This window comes from Engraulis encrasicolus, chromosome 19 (genome assembly GCF_034702125.1).
Source record: "Engraulis encrasicolus isolate BLACKSEA-1 chromosome 19, IST_EnEncr_1.0, whole genome shotgun sequence".
In the NCBI taxonomy this organism is placed as follows: Eukaryota; Metazoa; Chordata; class Actinopteri; order Clupeiformes; family Engraulidae; genus Engraulis; species Engraulis encrasicolus.
This window is the reverse complement of record NC_085875.1, coordinates 47,267,294-47,289,820: the sequence shown is the minus strand read 5'-3', so window position 1 is coordinate 47,289,820 and position 22,527 is coordinate 47,267,294. Positions and strand designations below refer to the sequence as shown.

Genomic DNA, 22,527 nt, shown 5'->3' with positions numbered 1-22,527 from the left:
ATGATTAAAAAAAAACACACATGGTGACAAGTCTATGATCTTGGCCCCTCAAAGAAAACAGACACATACAGATTTTAAAATGTCCATATTCACTCCTTTGTGCACTTCTTACTCTGGTATCTATACCTTCCCTTCATGTTGAATTAATTCATGTTAATTTACTTCAAATGCCACACATTTAGTTATAAACTCTTTGAAACATTTGCACATCACACTCACCCAACACTCTGAAAGCTATCAGGCAAATCCCACTGGATTTTGAGTTTTACAAAAAGTGGCAGCTGCCAACTGCTATTTAAATCTCAATACTGTTTAGCAGCAAAAAGTGCTTGCTGGATTCCCAGTAGCCCCCAAGCAACACTGTTTCATGATGTGTGTGTATCTGAACAGGACAGAACTTTCTCTCATCCCCTTATTTTACACCACAATGTTCCATCATCCTTATCTGGATGATAAAAAAGGAATTCCCTTTTGATGACTCAACGGTTATCCAAAGCATTCAGCCCTGCTGCCATAATCTTAAAGGGATATAGGAGACAATAAAGATCTACTCTTAGTCAGCTTCATCAGTCTGTCATTGTGTCAATTCTGGTGTGTTCAATATTGTAAACATCATATATTTTTAGGTTTAGTGTGTAATGTTTATGTTTTACTGATCTGGATGTGTAGTTCATGCTTGTCTTTTGTAGTTGCTTTTATCGCTGTATTGAGGTAAATTGAAAAAAATGCTTAAAAAACATTCAGCACCCTGGGTTTCAAATTCAGTACATATTGGTGTGTTGTCTTGTCTTATTTCATTGAGTCACCCAGAGAACTTACTGCATGTAACCAAACAGCACCGACACATTGTATATGTCGTCAGCGAAACGTGATTTACAAAGTAACTAACAGTACACAGAAATACTAACACACTAACGTGTTTTCTATGGCTCGATTCTTATAGGGTGTGGTGCGACGGCAATCTAAAGGGTCACAGGGTCTCGATTACTAGGGAGTGCAAATTAAAAACAAAAAAAGTGTACCTTCTCTATACCATGAGCTGCTTTGGGTTTAAAAAAAGCATCGACTGATTTAGCACATCAACACAAATGTAACTCTACAGTAAAGAAGCTTTAGTGAGAGAGCGTGACAAGGGTTGTGCAGAGAGCAGGAGACGAGTATAGACACTCTCAGGAGCAGCCTTATTCTATATGTGTTTTCAGTCTTCAGCAGTCTCCATTCTTCTTTTTTTATCTCACAAATGTTTTATATACACACAAAAAAATAGACTACAACTTGATTTTGCCTAGATTGAAGATGGGCTAAATCTGTTCTCTTTAGACTTAGGCCCCAGGCACAATTTCAACTCGTGTAAACACTCTTCTGATTGTTTTAGCGTCTGCTTTGCTTTTTTCTTCTTCTTGTCGTTGCTCCTAGTCTTATTTTAAGGAGAGCTGGATACCATATAAAGAGAATGCCCTTAACAAGAGCATACACATACACCCCACAGGTGTTTTGGTTAGGGGGGTGGGGCACGGTGAAAGAAATTATATACCGTAAGAAGTAGCAATAAATAAGAAAATAAAGGGAGAAACCAGTGGCTAGTGTCAGTCTGTCAGTGAACCTGCCACTGCTTCGACTAATGCTCGTTGGGTACAGGACTAGTGATAAATACTTCGGAATAAATACTATAAACAAAGAGATCAATAGATGACCAAATCCAATCAATCTGCACACACACACACCTGCACACGCACAGCGTACACACACGCTCATGTACACACACACACACACACACACACACACACACACACACACACACACACACACACACACACACACACACACACACACACACACACACACAATTGTGCATGCTCCTCATAATACACAGACCGAATACAAACAGAAATGCACAAATTCGCCTGAGCGTCACTTGAACACACTCATATAACATACTGTACTGACAGCCATGCTCCACTGTGCTTGGGGATGCCCAGGGCATTACTGCTTAACCCACATGCTTTTGTTTTCAACTGACCCTATGAAATGCGTGCTACGTAGTAGTGTTAATATTGGACAGCCTTTCAGAAGGAAAAAGAAAACCAATCTTTTTTTCATGAGGTAACCAAACAAAAAGGGGAATGCAGATCAGAATGCAGGTGAGCACGTTGAGCAGTCAAGGGAAGAAGGTAAGCGAGCCAAAAAAAAAAAAGTCATCAGACGGGATCATTGTGGGGGCATAGTTTTGTTGCTATTTGGGAATGGTTAAGGACACATGACTAGCCAAAAATATATTTATATTATATATATTTTCTATGTTAGATGCTGGAGAGGATTTTGTACAGGTGGTTGAACTTATCAGCTTGCTTGATAAGAGTCTCAGGCAACACTTTCTGTGAACGTTTGTTTTTTAGGCTACACTGTAAAGCATTGCAGGCCAGTTAAACGTAAAAAGTAAGTTGCCCTGCTGCCTTAAGTTTGTAAGTTTTCTCAACTTGACATTGAACTCAAGGCTTTCTGACATTGAGTTAACTTACAAACTTAAGGCAGCAGGGCAACTTACTATTTTTACATTTAACTGGCTGCGGTGTTGTACAGTGTAACGACCATGTACTGCACGCACGTATGCTTGCTTTTAGAGACTTCCACCTCTCGCCACTTGCTGACATGGGTCTTTATCATATAATACTGCATTTGTATAGCATGTGCTAATGGTAGGTATTTTGTACAGATGTTTTGAACACAGACATTGCTCCGTCCATGATGGTTTACTATAGCCTACAGCAAAATGATATGCAGCTCTCCGTGGGACTTAAACACTAACAGATAACGATAATGCCTGTTGTGCTGATGGGAGCACGGACTGGCCTCCTAGGTCTAAAGCATCACTGGAAAAGAGGCTATGGTTATTAGGGCGTGTGGAGTGGGGGGCGATAACCTCCCCTTCCCCCTAAAACTATCCTACATCTGAAGCTTCAAAGCAATTCTTCATAATTGTTTCATTCAGAGGAAGTGTTGCCTGTTGAGGTGCTTTAAGTTAAGATCCCTTTCTAGCAAGAGCTCTCCTCGAGGTGCAATATACTGCATGTAGGATGACCCTCTTCCCTCTTCCCAAACCCTACGAGCCCCTGAACCCCATTCCTCTGCTTGCCTAGTTGACAGTAGTGTTTTCCCCCTTTACACTGCGAATGCTTTGTTGGCCTCGTCCCGCGTGTACACGCACACGCTCTGGCACAGTCTTTTGATTCCATTTTTTTTAGAAACAGTTTTGTTTGTAACACTTACAGCACGTGTTTGAGTCCTTAAACTGGCACGGTCATCACACGGAAGGCATCAGTTCCCCATCGTGTCTCTTAGAGGCTCTCAGAAGGATTTGAAAGCACGTACACACACACACGCACTTGCATGCATACTGACTGTCTCAGACACAAACGTGCACACACACACACACACACACACACACACACACACACACACACACACACACACACACTCCAAATTGGGAGCTCATGCCTGCAGACTGAGCTCCATAACTATCTGCTCAGCTTGCTCGAGGAGCACTTCACCTCTCGGCTGTGGCTGTGCCCATGGCTGTGCCCGCCGCTGCTGCCGCCGCCACCGCCGCCGCCACCACCGCCACTCTGCTTGCCCCTCTGACTGTGGTGATGGTGCCCGTGCAGGTGGTGGTGGTGGTGGTGGCGCAGCTGGGAGTGCGCCCGGCGGGCAGTGTTGGAACCCCCAGCCGGCGGGGAGGAGCCGCTGGACTGGCTGGGCGGCGAACGGCTGCGCCCGGGGCCCGGGCGGGAGGGCGGGGAGGAGGAGGCCGAGCGCTGCAGAGAGGAGGCCGAGCGCGGGGAGGCACTGGAGCTGCGCGGGTGGGAGTGGTGGGAGTGCGGGTGGGCTACCGTCACCAGGCGCGGGGAGGAGCGGCCCAGCTGGGGGGAGCAGGAGCGCAGGCCCATGCCGCGGCCCCCCAGCGATGACGAGGACGGGGACATGGCGATGCTGCTCTGCATGAGCTGGGCCAGGCAGGTGAGGAGCTCCGAGTCGCCCGCGCCACTGCTGCCCGCACGGATACGGTACCGCCGCAGACTAGAGGAGGGGACAGGGATAGAGAGAGGGAGGAGACAGAGAAAAGGCAAAACAAATTTTGATTTTACAAATTTTGAGCACCCTGACAAAGACCGTGTGGTCGAAATGCGTTGGGCAGTCTATTTGCCTTTGAACTAGTAAAAAATAAGAAAACGGAGTGCCACAGTTTCCTGCTCTTCATTTTTTGATGTCAACTTTATCCACTCACTGTTAGAGCACCCGTGTCAAAAGATCTGGATCCACGCAGCGCTTCCGTTTTTTTCCTTTTTTCTGAGCAAATTTTGATTTTATTTGGATATTAATGAAATGTATTGACATGTTATCAGAGTGCGCTCTCAGCATTACAGGCAGAGAGAGAGAGAGAGAGAGACAGACAGAGAAAGAAAGAGAGATTAGAGCAGGCAAAGGAGAAGTGAAAGGCAGGACATCATTAAAGAGACGTGTGTTACCACAGTTAACCACAGAAGAGAAACAGACTGAGATAAGGAGAGATGCAGAAGAACAATGATTAAGTATTTGAGTCAACTGATCAAATTAAATTCAGCTAGCTACATGAGCACAGTACATTAGCATCACAAGCACGCTGGTCCCCAAGCAGCAAGCCGATAAGCACATTAGTCATTGTTATGATGATCACATTACATGGAGGAGGAAGAACTGAATCTTCCTGCAGCGCATCCTCATTGTATGCAGATGTGTGCAATATGTCGGATCTGTCTACAGTCTCTATGTAGGAAGATGTGCGCAATAGTCGATGATAGGCAGGCTATGGATGAGGTGTTCCTGAGCAAGGATCTTAACCTCATACTGCTCTAGGACTGTAACCAATACCTTGTAAATAACTGTTAGTCGCTTTGGGTAAAAGCATCAGCTAAGTGTCATGTAGTGTAATGTAATGCTGTGGGCAGGTGTAGACAGGATAGATGATGGAAAGAACTCTCTATCATTAATAATAATTTATTACTATTATTATTATTATTATTATTATTGTCTTACCGGCCGTCTATAATTGGTCTGCTGGGTGGTCTGCCCGGAGGGGGCCTGGGCATGAGTTGGGAGGAGGAGCGGCTGTCAGGGGCTGCAGAGGAGCCCTCCGAGTGCACCGGCCGCGGGATCCTGCTCTTGCGGGACAGAGGGCTGGAGGAGGAGGACAGGGACGGGGGCTCGTCCCCCTGACGCTCCGACACGGACATGCCCAGCAGGGACTCCTCATCCTGACAGGGATCAGCATGCACCTGGATACCGCATTAATAATATGGGGTTAACAATATGGGATTATGGATTTATGGAATACAGGGGGGATAAATATGGGAATATGAACAAGACAGGACAATGAGATAGGAAATAGGTGGGGAGAGAGATATGGGGAAGAATCGGGAAACGACCACGGCCCGGAATCAAACCCGGATCCCTGACATAATGGTACACTAGCCCAGGCATCACCCTCCAAACAGATTTTTTTTTTGTGTACCGGTACACACAATAATTCAGCATATTTCTCTGTTTAAAAAATAAGACATTATTATGAAGATGAATGGAGAAAGCTATGCAGATCAATTGATATGAACATCATAAGCATGAACCGCAAACTCCAGTGAACTCCACAGCCTTACCTGAGGGTAGTTGGTGGAAGCCGGCTGCTGCGGTTCGATGATGCATCGGCGGTTAGAGGAGAGCGAGGGGGAGCAAGAGGGGGACAGCAGGGGCGCCCCCTGCCCCTGCCCCTGCCCCTGGTGGTGGTGATGGGCCTTCTTTAGCAGCAGCTTCTGCTTGGCGGAGCCCGTGGGGGTGGTGGCAGTGGGGGAGGTGCAGGACAGTAGCAGGCTACTGGGCTCCAGGACGGGGATGCGGCTAAGCCTGAGCCTGGGGGTCACCTGTAGGGGTGCAAATCACAGCCTCCATGACGATACGATTACATAGCGATTCTTAAGGCAGCAATTCAATTATTTTCGATACTTCGATCCTACTGTGTCCAACGATATGATTCTTTTCCATTTCTATTATGTTATGGAGCTAGGGCATTGAGCAGGGGCCAGAGATTCAATTTGATGCCCCACGATACGATACGATTTGATTCAATCATCGGCTGTAGATTCGATACATATCGATTATTACTGTATGTACACCCTTAGTCACCTGACTGTGAAGGCTACTCTCTGGGTCTTCCGCAGGAGCCTCCTTCCGCTCCCCCCCCTCCTCCACCACCTGCTCCTCGCCGGTCAGAACGAGCGCACCGTCCCCGTTCTTATCTGCCGGTGCCCGTCTCCGGCATTCATGGGTGGAGGAGGGGGCGAGAAGTGGCCGTTGTGGGGGGGCACGGGGCTGCGTGGAGAGTGGGGCGAGGAGCGTGGAGACACCAGGCTGGGCATGGAGCCGGCAGCTCTGGGCGGAGAGGGGTCCGAGGCGCCTGGAGGGGCGTCTCCCTCAGGGCAGGAGAAGAAGGTGGGCAGGCAGCGTCTCTGAGGAGTGGGTGGGGTGCCTGGGGTGCCTGGACGCTCCTGCCCTACTTCCTGCTGCTGCTGTGTTGCTGCTGTGTGGTGGTGGTTGTTGTTGTTGTTCTCACTGTTGTCCACCAGGGGGCAGTGAGGGGAGCTGTCGGAGGCAGTAGGAGGCGAGCGCTGTGTGCCTAAACGCTGAGCATTGAGCTGCGGGCGAAGAGAGACGATGAGAGGCCGAGATGTGGAGACAGACAGAGAGAAAGGGACATCAGGATGACAAAACAAACTCATTCAACATAAAGACATGACTTGAGGAATAGAGGAGAGAAAAAATTGTGAACGTCAACTTGTGTGTGAACAGAGTGTGTGTGTATTATGAGCATTTTACAGCCATGAGTTTTGTTTTGCTTTCTAAACAAGCACTTTTGAGAGATAAAAATCAATATGCTTCATAGGTTAAGAAAATATATCAGGGAACTTGGTGGCAACGTAAGTCCCCCAGCAAGAAACCATATCATATTAGCTGCTAAGAGTTATTAAAGCCACACTTAATGTATTATGATGAATTAAAAAGAAACACCACCAAAAGATGAGAAACACAGGCTTGGAGTTCAAGTACATGCTTCACTGTTAGGAGATAACGGTAAAACTTTATTTTAATGGTTCACAATTACCATGTACAATGGTTCACCATACAAAGTAACAATTTTGTACTTACATCATGTATTGTGACACACAAATACATGATGTAAATACAAAATTGGTACATGGTGCTACACTGGTATTACATGGTATTAAATATAAAATATTAAATAAATACTGGCTATTACACTGCACCTAATGTGGTAGATCCACTGTAATAGTGAAACAGTAAAATAAAGTGTTACTGAGACAACATTCATTCAGCATTAGACAGAACTCAATTCTATTCAGATTAGAGAGAACTGTGATTCGAGTGGTTAATAAGTAAGTCACTGACACAAACTCATGAACAGCAATCACAAGATATACCATAGACACTGATTGTTCAAAGAGAAACACACACACACACACACACACACACACACACACACACACACACACACACACACACACACACACACACACACACACACACACACACACACAATAACAACAACAACAACAATACCAACAGCAAAACCAAAACCAAACCAAAAACCAAAATGAAATAATATTCTTGCAAGCTCAAAGCAAAACTGATTTTAAAACGCCATGTGCAAAAGGCAGGGTTTGCAACCGAGTAGCAAGCATTGGGGGTATGGTAGCAGCTAGGGAGTGGGACGGGCGGGGAGGAGATAGCGGAAGGTGGTAGCAGTGGGGAAGTGTGGAGCGGTGGGTGCGGAGGAGGGGGGGTGAAGGCAATATCACCTGCTGGAGCTGTGCGCGGGTGATGCGTATGACGGAGGGAATCTTGGTGCTGGAGGCCCCCGGCGGAATGCTGGGCAGCTTGCGGTGGCCCGGCGAGCCGCGCGTGCCCAAGGAGGAACCACCAGGGGACGGAGGGTGGTGGAGGGAGACAGAGGAGGCGGAGGAGGAACAGGAGGAAGGGTGCTGTTGGTGGTGGAGGTGGTGGGACTGTATCTGCTGCTGGTGCTGGTGGTGCGGTGGCTCCACCGAACGGCTACGACACAGCCCGGCCGAGGAGCTCCGGGTGGGGGAGGAGGGTTGGCGGTGTTGCCGGCGTTGGCACAGGGGGTCCGAGAGCGTGGGGTGGGGGCTACTAGCGTGGCAGCGGTGGTGGTGGTGGTGGTGGTGGGGGGTGGGGGAGCGCTGGGGTGGCGGGATGAGGAAACCGCACGGCTGCTGATGCTGATGGACACACACGGCCTCCTCCAGTGGAGATGGGGGACAGGCAGGGAACTACAAGCAGGATGAGGGGAGAGGAGAGGGATGGATGGGTGGAAGGAAGGATCGGTGGGGGAGAGGGAGATAGGAAAAGAGAGCGAGAGAGAGAGATGAGATGAAGTGTGGCAAACCGTAGAGAGAGAGAGAGAGAGAGAGAGAGAGAGAGAGAGAGAGAGAGAGAGAGAGAGAGAGAGAGAGAGAACATGGAGAGAAGAAATAGAATGAAGAGAGGGAGAAGAATTGAGATAGAGAAGTGCAGACGGAGAGTATGATAGCGTGAAAGACAAGAACACAGAGAGAAGAAATACAGGCATAGAGAAGAGAGAGATTGACGCAAACAGAAAGAGAAGAAGGAGAAAGAATAATAGTCCATAGAAAGAGATGGGCAGAATAAGAAGCACAAGAGAGAGCATGAGCAAAGAAGAAAGACAGGGAGGAAAGAGAGAAGAGTTGCAGAGAAGTAGGAACAGACATAGGGAATGGTAATAGAGAAATTCATGGATAGGGTAGACCATGCAGAGAGGGATCATTGGAAGGTGTAACAGGGAGACCAATGCGTAGCAGCAAAAACCACAACAAATATGGCGGTACAGCAGGGCGCAAATGAGAAGAGTAGTAGCAGAAACGACGAGCCAGCGGCAGGGTAGAGGAGCGAAGTGAAGTGAATCAGAGGGAGGATGGTGGATGGGAGAAGGGGGTCGGGTGGGAGTGAGGAGTGGAGGATAAAACATTTGTTCGTTCCATTAACAAAATAGCAAACCTTAGTGTCTTTCCTTATACAACTAACCATTTCTTGCCAAGCCTCTTCAGTATTATGAATTTGATATGAAAATAGCAAGAACTAAGTTTTAATATATGAATGAAGACTCTCTGTCATAAAAATGTTATTATTGTATGTACTTTTTTTTCAACAAACAGTGATTTGAATCGCCAGCAATCCCATCTGCAACAAAAGGCTACCCCCAATCCACCATTGTCCATACAACTCTGCTTCTGATTTAAAAAAACAGCCCTCCCCTGGCATCTAGCTAGCTGACACGGGGGAGACTGTGTCAAGGTTGACCAGCCTTCCTCTGGGTCCTCTAGGGTTATAGCCCCAAGAGACAAGGTCTCCGACAGAAGCAGACACTGAGGATCGGGTTGCCGCCGTGATGAGCTTTAGGTCATGTCTAGCTCACACTTGATACGTCCGTGCCACTACCACTTCCACTGACAGATATATGAGAAAGCTATTTGTCAGACATCAGGCAGGTCTTACAACCACTTACAATAGGAGCATCAAGCAGCCACAAAGATGATCGAAACAGCTACAGAAAATATTACAATTATTACAATACCAGTAATGCACAGCTACACAATTTCTGTTGAAAAGAAAATGTGCTGAAACACTGTCATTTCGTATAGGGTGTTGTAAGCCACTTGTGAAAATGAAGCATGACGAATCTAACAAGCATCATCATGATATATCTTTCAAAGCAAAATTCATTTTCTAAGCGAAAGCTTTGAAGCAGAAGCAACATAAGCCAGAGCAAAAACAAAAAAAGCAGAGCTCTATCATCAAATGATAACAATCACAACACCCAAAACGGCCTCTTTAAAACTTAAAGCACTTTCAAAAGATATAGTCTAAACTGTATTGGCTTAAACTGAGATACAGTACATGCTAGGGTGCACCAGCAGCAAAAAAACGTCCCCCCTTGACTCGCCCAGTGCTTACCGTTGTGAGCGCCTCATCCGGCAGGCCGTTGCCCGGGCTGGTGGGGGTGACTGGAGGCATGGTGCTGGCCGTCTCCACACTCAGCTCCTGGAGGTCTCCCCCTCTGGGCTCACCTCCTCCCTGGGACTGCCCAGCGGCCAGCCCTCCATCCCGGGACGCGTTCCTATGGCCGGACCCTTCCGGCTGGCCCTCCATCTCCTCTACGTCACCTTCCTCCGAGGGGCTGATGGTGACCTTGCTGCCGCCTCCGCCCCTCTCCTGGAGGTTGGAAGAGGGTGCCTCCACCATCACCCAGTCATGGGAGTTGGCGTCCCCTCCTCCTCCGCCACCGCTGCGTCCAAGGCTGAGGTTTAGGGCCACGAAGCTGCTGCTGGCAGCGCCATCGCCATGCCCCCCCGGGGAGTCCAGGGAGCCGCGCTTGGCGGAGCCGCTAATGCCTCCACCGCCAGAGAGGACCTCCTCGTTGTAGTGCCAGATGCGGTCGGTAGGGCCGCCGTTGCCCAACACGGCCAGGCCGAAGCCGGGGCTCATCGGCTTGTCTGGAGTGGTGGCGCCGCTCTGCTGCTTAGCCGAGCTAAGGAGGTGATAATAACACATTATGGATTGTCTGTTTTAGGAGTAAATTGTTACATAACAAAGAAAAACTGTGCGGAAGATATACTGTATTTGTTGAACAATGTGACAATTTCTCAAATTTCATTATTCCAAATTTAGTTTGAATTGTTATATTAAACATTTGTCACATAGTAAATTTAACTTCTTTGTACATCATACATTTGGGAAAATAGGGTTCATATAGCAGATACGTCATTGTCACTCCTGACTTAGTGAATCCCCCATATGGCTGCTCACCAGGCCTCCAGGAAACACTCGGTGCTGGGCTTGGACTCCATCTTTTAGTGATGATGTCAGAGCTATTGCTGATATATTACCTAGGGAGCATCTCATAGTAAAGTACTACAGTACTTAAAGTGATACTGTCCCATTTTTGGAAATACGCTTATTTTACACCTCCCCTTGAGTTAAATAGTAGGGTTTTACCATTCTCCTATACTTTCAACCGTTCTCTGGGTACGGCAGTGCAAATTTTACCTACAAGCTAACATTACTAGCCTACTAGCCGCCAGCAGGTCTCATAGGGCTCAATGTTAACTGCTAGCATAGTGGTAAAATTTGCACTGCCATACCCAGAGAACGGTTGAAACTACAGGAGAACGGTAAAACCCTACTATTTAACTCAAGGAGAGGTGTAAAATAAGCGTATTTCCAAAAATGGGACAGTATCACTTTAAGCTTGAGTACTACATAGTTTTTGGTAAGGCAGCCCAGATGGGTGGTGCTCACCAGGCCTCGAGGAAGCGCTCGGTGCTGGGCTTGGGCTCCAGGGTGAGCCTCTTCTCCAGGTCCAGGCTGTGCAGGTTCTTCAGCTTCCTCAGCAGCGGGGCGTCCGAGGGGCTAGCGTCCGAACGGAGCTTCACCGGTGAGGCCAGGCTGGGGCCCATCAGGGGACTCATGTTGCCCTGGTTCTGGTTTTGCTCGTCCTCTTTGCCCGTCTGAACAAAACGGGGGAAAAAACAACAACAACAAAACAATACAATTGAATTTGAGCTCTTAATTTAATTGAAGTAGACCTGCTTGGGATCAGCTAACATCACTGAAGCTCATATTGCAAAATCCTACGAATAACTGAACAAAGGCAACCAGGACCCCGATAATGGTAGCAATGCACTTGAAGTGGTGTTCAGAGTAAAATTTCATATGAAGCTGCATGCACCAAACTGTTGCAAATTAATTGTATTTTTATTAATTAAAAAAAAAAAAAAAATTAAATGAAAAAAACGTTCACTCTTAGATTATCAGACATATATGTTCCCAGAAAAGGCATTTATCAGATAGATATATTCATTAGATGTATTATTATCTATATATTATTAGCCATTTATTAGACATAGATAATTTTATTTATTAGATAAAGATATTTATAACACAGCTCCACTAAGTATCACAAGAAATGTCTGTCACTATCTCTTTAGTATGAGCAGGAGTGTCAGTAGCAACCTTAAGCAGCGTGGGCCGAGCGAGGTGGTTGCAGTTGCGGTCTAGCTCCTCCCACACGCCAGCCTCCTGCGGCTGCGGCTGATTGGGCGACTGCTGTTGGGTGGTGGGGCATCCCGGAAGCAGTCGGTCGGGGAGGGGCAGCGGCGGGGGGTTGTTCTCCCCGTCGCTCAGCTCCTGTAGCACCTCATCTGTGTTCTCCTTCAGCAGGTCTTTCAGGAGGTCCCCAGGCAGCTGAGACGCATTGGCCATACTGCAGAAGCAGGACAAATGACAGTGATAATATAACTCTTGAAAAATAATAATAATAATAATAATAATAATAATAATAATAATAATAATAATAATAATAATAATATACATCTAACCATTATTCCGTTTCAGATAATATTTGGTGTCACTCAAAAATAGTGTTGATTTTGCTCTTTGGTCAGCGTAACATTTAATTTAATTCTCAAGGTAATTCTACTCAATATTGTGTAAATATTAAGATGAGTTGAAATTAAATACTGGCCACTTGCTCACTGACTGACTGACTTTATTGACTTTTGACTGTAATTTCACTGTCCACTCAGTGTTATATGTAAATATATGTATGTAATACGGTATATAATATGTAAATAGTCGATCTCTATTCATATAAGTTTACTCTGAAAGATTTTTTTTTACTGTGAAGCAACAGAAGAAAAACAAGGGGGAGGAGGGTAAAGGAAGGGGCAGAGAACATTACGTCAGGCTAACTAGCGGATGGATGCAGAGCTAAGAAATGGATCCTGAAAAATAGATGAGGGGCCTACAGCACTAGCAGCTATCACTCCACTGACATGCATTTGCCTGACATTAATAATGCACTTGAGCCCTGGATAACCAGCACACTTGAGGCATGCTTCATAATGCAGTATGCATACTAGAACATACAGTATGAAGTACAATATCTTTAATTCAGTGTGGTAGATAGTCTTTTAACTTGAACTGCAAATATCCAAAACCAATGTGATACCCAAGCTATTACCATTTCTTGGAATCAATTCTAGGAATTCCATTTTTTCCCTACAACTGTCTGCTCAAAAGTCACATTCAGAAACCATGGAACATCATTTGTGATTTCTTTTATTTTTTTTCAGACCACCACCACTACGAGTACTCATACTTGTACTATATAGACAAACATCATAAGTCATGGGTGAGCGGTTAGGGCGTCAGACTTGCATCCCAGAGGTTGCCGGTTCGACTCCCGACCCGCCAGGTTGGTGGGGGGAGTAATCAACCAGTACTCTCCCCCATCCTCCTCCATGACTGAGGTACCCTGAGCATGGTACCGTCCCACCGCACTGCTCCCCATGGGGCGCCACTGAGGGCTGCCCCCTTGCACGGGTGAGGCATAAAATGCAATTTCGTAGTGTGCAGTGTTCACTTGTGTGCTGTGGAGTGCTGTGTCACAATGACAATGGGAGTTGGAATTTCCCAATGGGCTTTCACTTTTCACTTTATAAACAAAGCAACTGTGTTTTATTCATTCAGTTAAGAGGTCAGGTACCTCAAAATGTCATGAAGAGTAGTCAGTAACAATTCCTGTCTGCCATTAATCGTGATTAAATATACTGTGTATGCAGGGGGTTAGTGGTCCTGTGAGGTTGTGCAGTTGTGTGCCATACGTACCCCATGTGTGCTGGGGTGAGGCGCGTGTGGTGCTGCGGGGTGGCGTTGGTGGTGCTGGGGCTCTGGGCACACTCCGTGTTGATCCTCTCCCAGTCGTACGGATCGTTCTCCACCACCGCGTACGTCTTCATGCTATTCTCAAACACTGACATTAGCAGCTGTCAAAAAAAAAAAACATGCACAGAAAGGGAGGTGGTCTTAGAACGGGTTGCAGGTTTGAATCCCAGCCTTTCCTCTCCATACACCTCCATCCATAGCTGAGGTGCCCTTGAGTAAGGCACCGAACCTCAAATTGCTCCAAGGACTGTAACCAATACCAGTGGCGTAACAACTCGGTCACGGGCCCCGGTGCGAGCATCCAGCACGGGCCCTCGGAGGTTGTGCAAATTTTAGGATATTTTATCTAGCCTAATACATTACGGGTGAAAGGGTGGGCTATATTCTTTGCAATTGCAATAGCATCGTGAATGCTGCAAGGATGTGCACATTTACATCATAGAGTAGGCCTATTTAAGTTATCTGTCCCCCAAAAAAACAGGACAAACGCAAAGAAAGGCTTTCGGAATATGTGTCTAGAGACCGGTTGAGACAGGGACAGTTGGCTGGAGACAGTAGCAGTGTGTGCGTGTGTGCTTGCGAGCGCACGGTGCCTGCCCAGCTGACAGCAGGCTACACAGACGAGGGAGACAACCCTGCTGATCTTAAGCACCCCAGTTTAAACTTCATAGATAAAAAAAATAACACTAACGACTTAAAAGATAGTTAGCACAATCAACAGGATATGCCTTCATAATGATTTCAATCTTCCACTACCCCACATACACAAGGTGCCACTGCAAAGTAGTTTTGCGTCCTTTGGCATCATCAAATAACGGCACAATATGCAATGCTGGTTATGGAAGACGGTCCCGGCTACCATAAACATGGGAAAAGATGCATGGGAAAACGGTGCACTTTGAATGGAAACACAACATCCAAGACAACCATGACAACACATTGGTGACAGCCCACCAGTAAAACATACAGATAGAGCTCTACACACGCACACAGAATCGTCCACTTATTTAGATTTCTTTCTCCCCTCCCCTAGCTGACGACTCGAGAGTCCACGTCGTAACATAGCCAAGCTAACAGAAGAACTTAACTTATATTATGCTAACAGGAGAAACGCTAGATGATAAAATCATCATGGAGTTGAGATGCTGTTAGCACGTCAGCACAACTAGTTGTCAATTGGAGAACACAAAACTAAGTTATAACGCTGGGAATGACTACAGCAATACCGCTGTCACAGATTACAAACTAGAATGGACACCGTTAAAAATGTGCCTCGTCTCTTTCGTTTAACCAGACCCTGCCGAACCCAGACTACTGGACTAAATGTGACAACAACTGGAAAAAAATACCTGAAGGAGATGAGTGATATGAAATCAATATAATGCCGCGGCGGACATTATTATAGGGAAACCTGACCTTACCTTCTTCGTAGCGTCTTTGAAATCTTCTTAGATAATATCCAAGGAGGTCTAATATCCATAGGACGTTCTTGCTAGCCAGTAGCCATCTCTATTCTTGGCGAATGAAGTGACTAAACTCATTTTATATTCCGCCTTCAAGAAAGCCAACAACGCATACTACTGTACTACAACATAGATAAGATGAGAACAAAAGGCCACGTTTTGACTGACCAGCATGCATTTAATTTGAATTGGTAAGGGAATCAATCATGTGGTAATTCCAAGGAGGTCTAGGGTAATTCCAAACAGAACGTTACCACGTTACCACTGGCGACTCGCGCTCCCTGTTTACATACAGCCAATGATAGTGTATGAAAATATATATCCCACAATTCCTGGCCGCAATGTAAAAAATAAAATGCACAAATATAGCGTTCATGTGTTACCTTTATTGCTATTTGAAACATTTGTCTGAATAATTTGACTGCCCATGTAATGACCTATAGGAATATAGTAACTAAAAGTGCCAATTTGCAATTGATTTAATGCTCTAAATTCCCACCGTCTTGTGGGAGTCTGCCTCGGTAGACGTGGTCCGATTGCTCGGCTGCCGATCATGACCGGCCGATAATGGCCAAAAATAGCCTGATCGGTGATCGGAAAAACATGCCGATCAAAAAACCGATCGAGAGGTATTAAATTCCTCACGCAACCATTTGCCTTTACACCAGGCGCTGCATGTAGGCGCTGGCTCTGCACAGCTGCAACTGCACCAAAAGAAGGCATCTTTGCTTGTCTATAACTTTTCGCCATCCCCCCCTTCATTTCCACCATTCATAACCATATCTGCATCAACAATGATCTGATTTTCCGATCCATGCGCCGTTTATCTGACAATGTAATTTGCGATTGAGTACTCGCCAGTGCCTGTGTTGCCTCGGTCAGCACGCGACAACTTCACGTTGTCAGCACAAACATGTCAATTATTGTTTTCAAAGTTGTAATTGGCAGTCAGTCGATTAGTTTGATAGTCGCTGAAACACCAAACGGCGACAGATGTGGTTAAAACTTGAGAGAGAGATTCAGAACGGTAGTAGAGCACTGCAACTGTGGACGGTGACAGAGAGGGGAGGGGCTCTCCTCACGAGGCTGCTCATTTAAAGCGACAGGTTGTTTTTTTCTCGTATGTGGAAGACTATTTGATGTAATGTTTCAGTTTCAATTCAATCTTAAATAGTTTAGTTATTCTATGCAATAACGTATACATTGATTAATACTGTAGACTGTATTACCAACACTAGTCTGAAAGATAATAATAATAATAATAAAAATAAAAATAATAATAATAATAATAGCCTAATAATAGACATGTGCAAATTAAGATTGATTGGTTTATGGGCAGAAATGATATTCAATAAGGATAATTAATAGGCTATTAAAAAAATAGGAAATCATTTTTGTGATCGGCAATGATCGGTAATCGGCAGATAAAGATTTTTGGTGATCGGTATCGGTGATCGGGCCAAAAAATGGTGATCGGAGCACCTCTAGCTCTATAAGTAGTGTCTGGACAAGTTGTGAAAGCGCACTGGGTGCTTTGAGTATCCATTAACAACGTGAACACAGGGGGGCCGTGGCGTTCACGGGCCCCTCAGTGGTCGCGGGCCCCGGTGCGACTGCACCTGCTGCACCGCCTATAGTTACGCTACTGACCAATACCCTGTAATAACTGTAAGTTGCTTTGGGGGGACGGTGCCTCAATGAGCTCAGACACCGTACCATTACACCAGCAACCTGGGGTTCAATTCTGACCCAAGGTCCTTTGCCAATCTCTCCCCTCGCTCTCCCCCACTCATTTCCTGTCACACGATTTCACTGTCCTGCCCTAAATAAAGGTATGAAAGTCCAAAAACATTTAGAAAAACAATGTCAATGCGTTACCTCGTAGTCGGGTTTAGTGAAGTAGTCCAGGGTGCTGATGTGGTCCAGAAAGATGCTGAACTCCGCTGGCAGGTGCTTGAGCATGAGCCGGTTGTCATAAGTGTCCTTCAGCTTTCCAACCTGCTCCTGTACGGTGAACACACACAAATAAAACCACTCACAAAAAGGCACATGAATAAAACACAAATCACTGTCACAAACCACACGCTCTACTAAACATATGCCTCATTCCATTGTGCTTGTCGCTGATTCCTTTGTCTTTTGTCTTGAGTTTTGACTATTTGCAGGTCACGGTTTTTACTTCCGTCCTGTATCCCTGTCCGTATTTTTCCACTGGAAACTAAAACCTGGGCTGAATGTTACATCAATCTGAATGGACACCAAAATACGATTGGCTTTGTTGCACTGGACATCGGTTTCGCTTCCTATCATTAAAGGGGTATGCCACTATTTTGGGGCTTATTACAGTTAAAATCGTTGGCTGGGATTTATAAAGGTGGAAAAGTGTCTTATTTTTCATGTTAAGCGTTGTCTTGCTTTAAGACAAGTTAAAAGAGGGAATATGTTGCTAAGCTAGTGAAAGTCAATGTATCCATGTAGCATGCTACAATGCTACACGGATACATTGACTTTCACTAGCTTAGCAACATATTCCCTCTTTTAACTTGTCTTAAAGCAAGACAACGCTTAACATGAAAAATAAGACACTTTACCACCTTTATAAACCCCAGCCAACGATTTTAACTGTATTAAGCCCCAAAATAGTGGCATACCCTTTAAACCATGAAGTGTACAAAATCTTCAGAAGACTAAAAGCATGCACATCCCACCTCACTGAGGCCAGGAGCAGGTGAAGGCGAATCTAACAATGAAGAGAGTAGACGTCTGCACATTGCAGCTCGTCAAGGGTCTTCATCAGGCATGTGTCACCATCTTGCGTATGTCTTGAATAAACCTTACATGCGGAGCTGCAGTGTGCGGACTTCTACTCTCTCTAAAACCATGTAGTGCAACACAGTGTTGTGTGTAACCATTTCCAGCCCAAACGCTATTCAAAAACCACCTAGAGGCACTAAATCCTGCCCAACTTGAACCAAATTGTATTGATTTCTATGGCCATAAATCTACAGAAAAACCCGCCCAATGCCCGTTTTTGACCGATTTTACCCACAGAAATCCCAAGCCGGTAACTGCCCAATCTGGCAACAATGGTGCAACCACGGTGATGCTATACCTTATCCTTGATCTTCCTCCACGGCAGCTGACCCACAAGAAACTCCACCAGCATGTAGAACAGGGACCACAGGTCATCATGCCGGCCCATCTCCTATAGAGCACATAAGGGCAGCACATAAGGTATTGGAAGCACACACGTAATAATCATGCTTTGCAAACTATAAATTAATTCAATTAAGTAATATTGTAAAAGGTATAACAATGATATATAATAATCGATGTAATAGTCTTAGATTGGGTGATCCTGGGTAGGCTCTTGGGAAGCAGAAATTAAAAACGGCACAATCAGATACGTACTGTCTATAGTAGGATAGCAGTAAAAGAATACCTTACCTTGTTTTTATGTGCGTTGACTGAAGCATATCGTACAGTGCCTCGAAATCCTGCCATTGGTCTGGGCTAAAAAAAAAAAAAAAAAAGAATTTCATCATGTTGTGCCCGCATAGAGCATATGCTCCCCTTTAATTTAGCAGTGAACAACTAAAACATCCAGTTCCTTTAATATTCACTGGGCATCATGTGGTGATGGCACACGACCAACACCCACAGAAAACACATATTTTGGCCGAAGCACCTACCGGTCGGACCTCTTGGCAGGAGTTGGTGAACTGGCGCGCGAGGCCAAAGTCTAGCATGTAGCACGTGCGACATGTGCTAGGGAAGCGGCCCATGGCAAAGTTAGACTGGAAACGAGATGGGCAAAAATAAAGACAGTATTAGTTAGCCAATTCAAATAAGTGTAAACCAAAAAAATAGTCCAGGTGTTTGAACAAAGTGCTTATGCAAAAAAAAACAATCACATTCATAACCAAGAGCACAAACACAGACACAAATACACACACGCACACAATCACACTGCCGGTGACCCTCCGGTTTGATGTCATAGTGAAGGAAGTGTGCACAAAAGAAATCTTCCTAGCCAACTAACAAAGTGCTCATACAAAACAACCTCTTCCAACCTCAAAAGCACAAACACACACACGCACGCACGCACACTCAAACTCACACATTCACATTCACACTCACATATACACACACACACACACACACACACTCGCGCGCACACACACACACACACACTCGCGCACACACACACACACACACACACAGACACACACAGACACACACAGACAAACACACACAAACACACACACACACACACACACACACACACACACACACACACACACACACACACACACACAGCTGAAGTCTCTCACCGGTTTGATGTCTCGGTGCAGGAAGCCTACGGAGTGGATGCTCTCGATGGCCTCCAGGATCTGCCTGCCCAGCCGCAGCGTGGTGCTGACGCTGAACGTGCCCCTGCTCATGCTGCGACGCAGGTCGGCCAGGTTACGACCCTGACGCACGACACACAGGAAACACAAAGTCACAGTGAGGTGAAGTGAAGTGTCTGGTGTTGAGGTTCCATGTCATTGGTCAGTTAGCCCATCAGTGCGACTAATGGGCTGTCTGACCAATAGACTGACCCAGATGGTCACTACTATATAAAGCAAATAAAAACATTGAAGAGGTATGGAGGTACTTATACTGCATGTAACCTCTGTGAAGGTAATTTAATTATATCCCCGAAACGCGGAGCGTCGGGGATGTAATGGTTTTGCGTGCACCGCCTCCGCCGCCGCGTCCGCCGCCGCCGCGTAAGGTATTTCGTGTTAACGCGATAACTTTTGAACGGATGTTTGGATTTGTCCCAGATTTGGTGTGTGAATGCTCTAGGGCAGGTTCATGAACTGATTTGAGTTTGGAGGTCAATAATTTCAAGATGGCCGAATTCAAGATGGCCGAATTTTTGTTTGGCCCATTACTTCTGACCGGGTGGATGGATTTGTCCCAGATTTGGTGTGTGAATGCTCTAGGGTGGGTTCATGAACTGATTAGAGTTTGGAGGTTAACACTTTCAAGATGGCCGAATTCAAGATGGCCGAATTTTTGTTTGGTCCATAACTTCTGACCGGGTGGATGGATTTGTCCCAGATTTGGTGTGTGAATGTTCTAGGGTAGGTTCATGAACTGATTCGAGTTTGGAGGTCAACAATTTCAAGATGGCCGAATTTTTGTTTGGCCCATTACTTCTGACCGGGTGGATGGATTTGTCCCAGATTTGGTGTGTGAATGCTCTAGGGTGGGTTCATGAACTGATTACAGTTTGGAGGTTAACACTTTCAAGATGGCCGAATTCAAGATGGCCGAATTTTTGTTTGGTCCATAACTTCTGACCGGGTGGATGGATTTGTCCCAGATTTGGTGTGTGAATGTTCTAGGGTAGGTTCATGAACTGATTCGAGTTTGGAGGTCAACAATTTCAAGATGGCCGAATTCAAGATGGCCGAATTTTTGTTTGGCCCATTACTTCTGACCGGGTGGATGGATTTGTACCAGATTTGGTGTGTGAATGCTCTAGGGTAGGTTCATGAACTGATTCGAGTTTGGAGGTCAACACTTTCAAAATGGTGGAATTTTTATTTGGCCCATAACTTCTGACTGGGTGGATTGATTTGCCCGGTAACTCCTTAATTTAATGGTTCACCATTTCAGTGAATCTACCATATCAGGTAGGCCTACAGTGTAATAACCAGTGTAACAATATGTAATACCATGCAATACTAGTGTAATACCAGTGTAAAAATAGGCAATACCAGGTACAGTGTAATAACCAGTGTAACAATATGTAATACCATGCAATACTAGTGTAATACCAGTGTACAAATATGCAATACCATGTAATACCACTTACACACAAATAGCCTACATGATATAAGTACAAAATTGGTACATGGTGTCACACTGGTATGACGTGGTATTAAATATTGTTACACACTGTACCTAATGTGGTATATCCACTGTAATAGTGAACCATTAAAACAGTGTTACCATTTGCCCCATTTTTTCCTTCATTTTCACAATAGTCATTTGGTTTTAAGCCTCTGCACGTCATTGATCTATGTATAGATATTAGATATTAAATATATTTATTTTATATTTTATATTTATCATAAACGTTCATGAAAAGGTGGACGGGAGTGGTAGGAATGATTGGGGACTGGAAGCGTCGCGTTTCGGGGATATACCTTAAGCAGTCGAAGGCGACTGCACAGGCAGTCTAGTTCAGTTAAGGTTGCAGAGGTGAACGGTAGCACATAGATCGTTACTATATCTTTTACTGTAAAGCTGGGGAAACCAACACAGAGGGAGTTACTGGTTCATACCTGAAGCTCCATCACCACATAGTTGAAGCGATCGTTGCGACCACAGCCCACAAAGCGACACACATGGTTTTTACCTGTGGGGGGTATGACAGAATACAGACAAGCTGATGATCAGACGTATCAGAAGTATTTGATCCCACTTGCTCTAGTAGATCTGCATAAACTGACTCTGGCATGTACATGTATGTATGCATAGACATCGCTACTCATACTCATGTGTTCATTACACTTCTTGGCCTGTCTGACCTTCACTCTAGACTGACAAGCAAGGTAACCTTGCTCCCCATGTAGTTAACTTTAAAAAATCCCTGAGAGACTATACACAAAACTCTGTGTGCTTTGTGTGTGCAATAATTCAATTCATGAGATAGGATTTCAAGGCTAAACATTTTTTGGTTGGATGCACTGATCCAGGCTTGTGCTGATAAGAGACTAGTGGGAATGTGTTCCTGGGGTAAGTGATGGGGCACTGGGTCTCATGTTATTCCCCAGACCCTAACAGGAAGCAGCAGCTCTGTCCACCACACAGGCCCTCCGTCCCCCTGTAACATGAGCCGGGTACATTGATTTTCACTGTCTGACAACCAGGACAGAGCAGAAGAATAAAGGATAGATGATGAAGGGCCGAAGATGAAAAAAGAGGGAAGTCAGAGAGAGAGAGAGAGAGAGAGAGAGAGAGAGAGAGAGAGAGAGAGAGAGAGAGAGAGAGAGAGAGAGAGAGAGAGAGAGAGAGAGAGAGATGTCTCCCTGCGGATCTAGTTATGAGGGGAACGTTGATCCTCTTTCCAGACTGCGAAATCAGTGGGCCTGCACTGTATTAAATGTAGTGATACGAGTGATACACCGCCCACACA

General features: G+C 45.6%; 1 protein-coding gene across 1 annotated transcript in view; it reads right to left on the bottom strand.

The window, feature by feature from the left end:
* Positions 1 to 2,570: 2,570 nt before the first annotated feature.
* Positions 2,571 to 22,527, bottom strand: part of ttbk2a (tau tubulin kinase 2a) — a 35,645-nt gene continuing 15,688 nt past the window's right edge. The window contains exons 4-19 of the mRNA XM_063223932.1: positions 21,674 to 21,747; positions 19,664 to 19,804; positions 19,022 to 19,126; positions 18,777 to 18,842; positions 18,442 to 18,534; positions 17,208 to 17,333; positions 13,810 to 13,967; positions 12,154 to 12,403; positions 11,440 to 11,648; positions 10,096 to 10,669; positions 7,902 to 8,393; positions 6,530 to 6,719; positions 6,211 to 6,497; positions 5,688 to 5,948; positions 5,071 to 5,309; positions 2,571 to 4,074 (exon numbers count right to left, since the gene is read on the bottom strand). Of these exons, the coding sequence (XP_063080002.1) occupies positions 3,516 to 4,074; positions 5,071 to 5,309; positions 5,688 to 5,948; positions 6,211 to 6,497; positions 6,530 to 6,719; positions 7,902 to 8,393; positions 10,096 to 10,669; positions 11,440 to 11,648; positions 12,154 to 12,403; positions 13,810 to 13,967; positions 17,208 to 17,333; positions 18,442 to 18,534; positions 18,777 to 18,842; positions 19,022 to 19,126; positions 19,664 to 19,804; positions 21,674 to 21,747 (3,824 nt within the window). The 3' untranslated portion in view covers positions 2,571 to 3,515. The remainder of the gene's footprint in view (positions 4,075 to 5,070; positions 5,310 to 5,687; positions 5,949 to 6,210; positions 6,498 to 6,529; positions 6,720 to 7,901; positions 8,394 to 10,095; positions 10,670 to 11,439; positions 11,649 to 12,153; positions 12,404 to 13,809; positions 13,968 to 17,207; positions 17,334 to 18,441; positions 18,535 to 18,776; positions 18,843 to 19,021; positions 19,127 to 19,663; positions 19,805 to 21,673; positions 21,748 to 22,527) is intronic.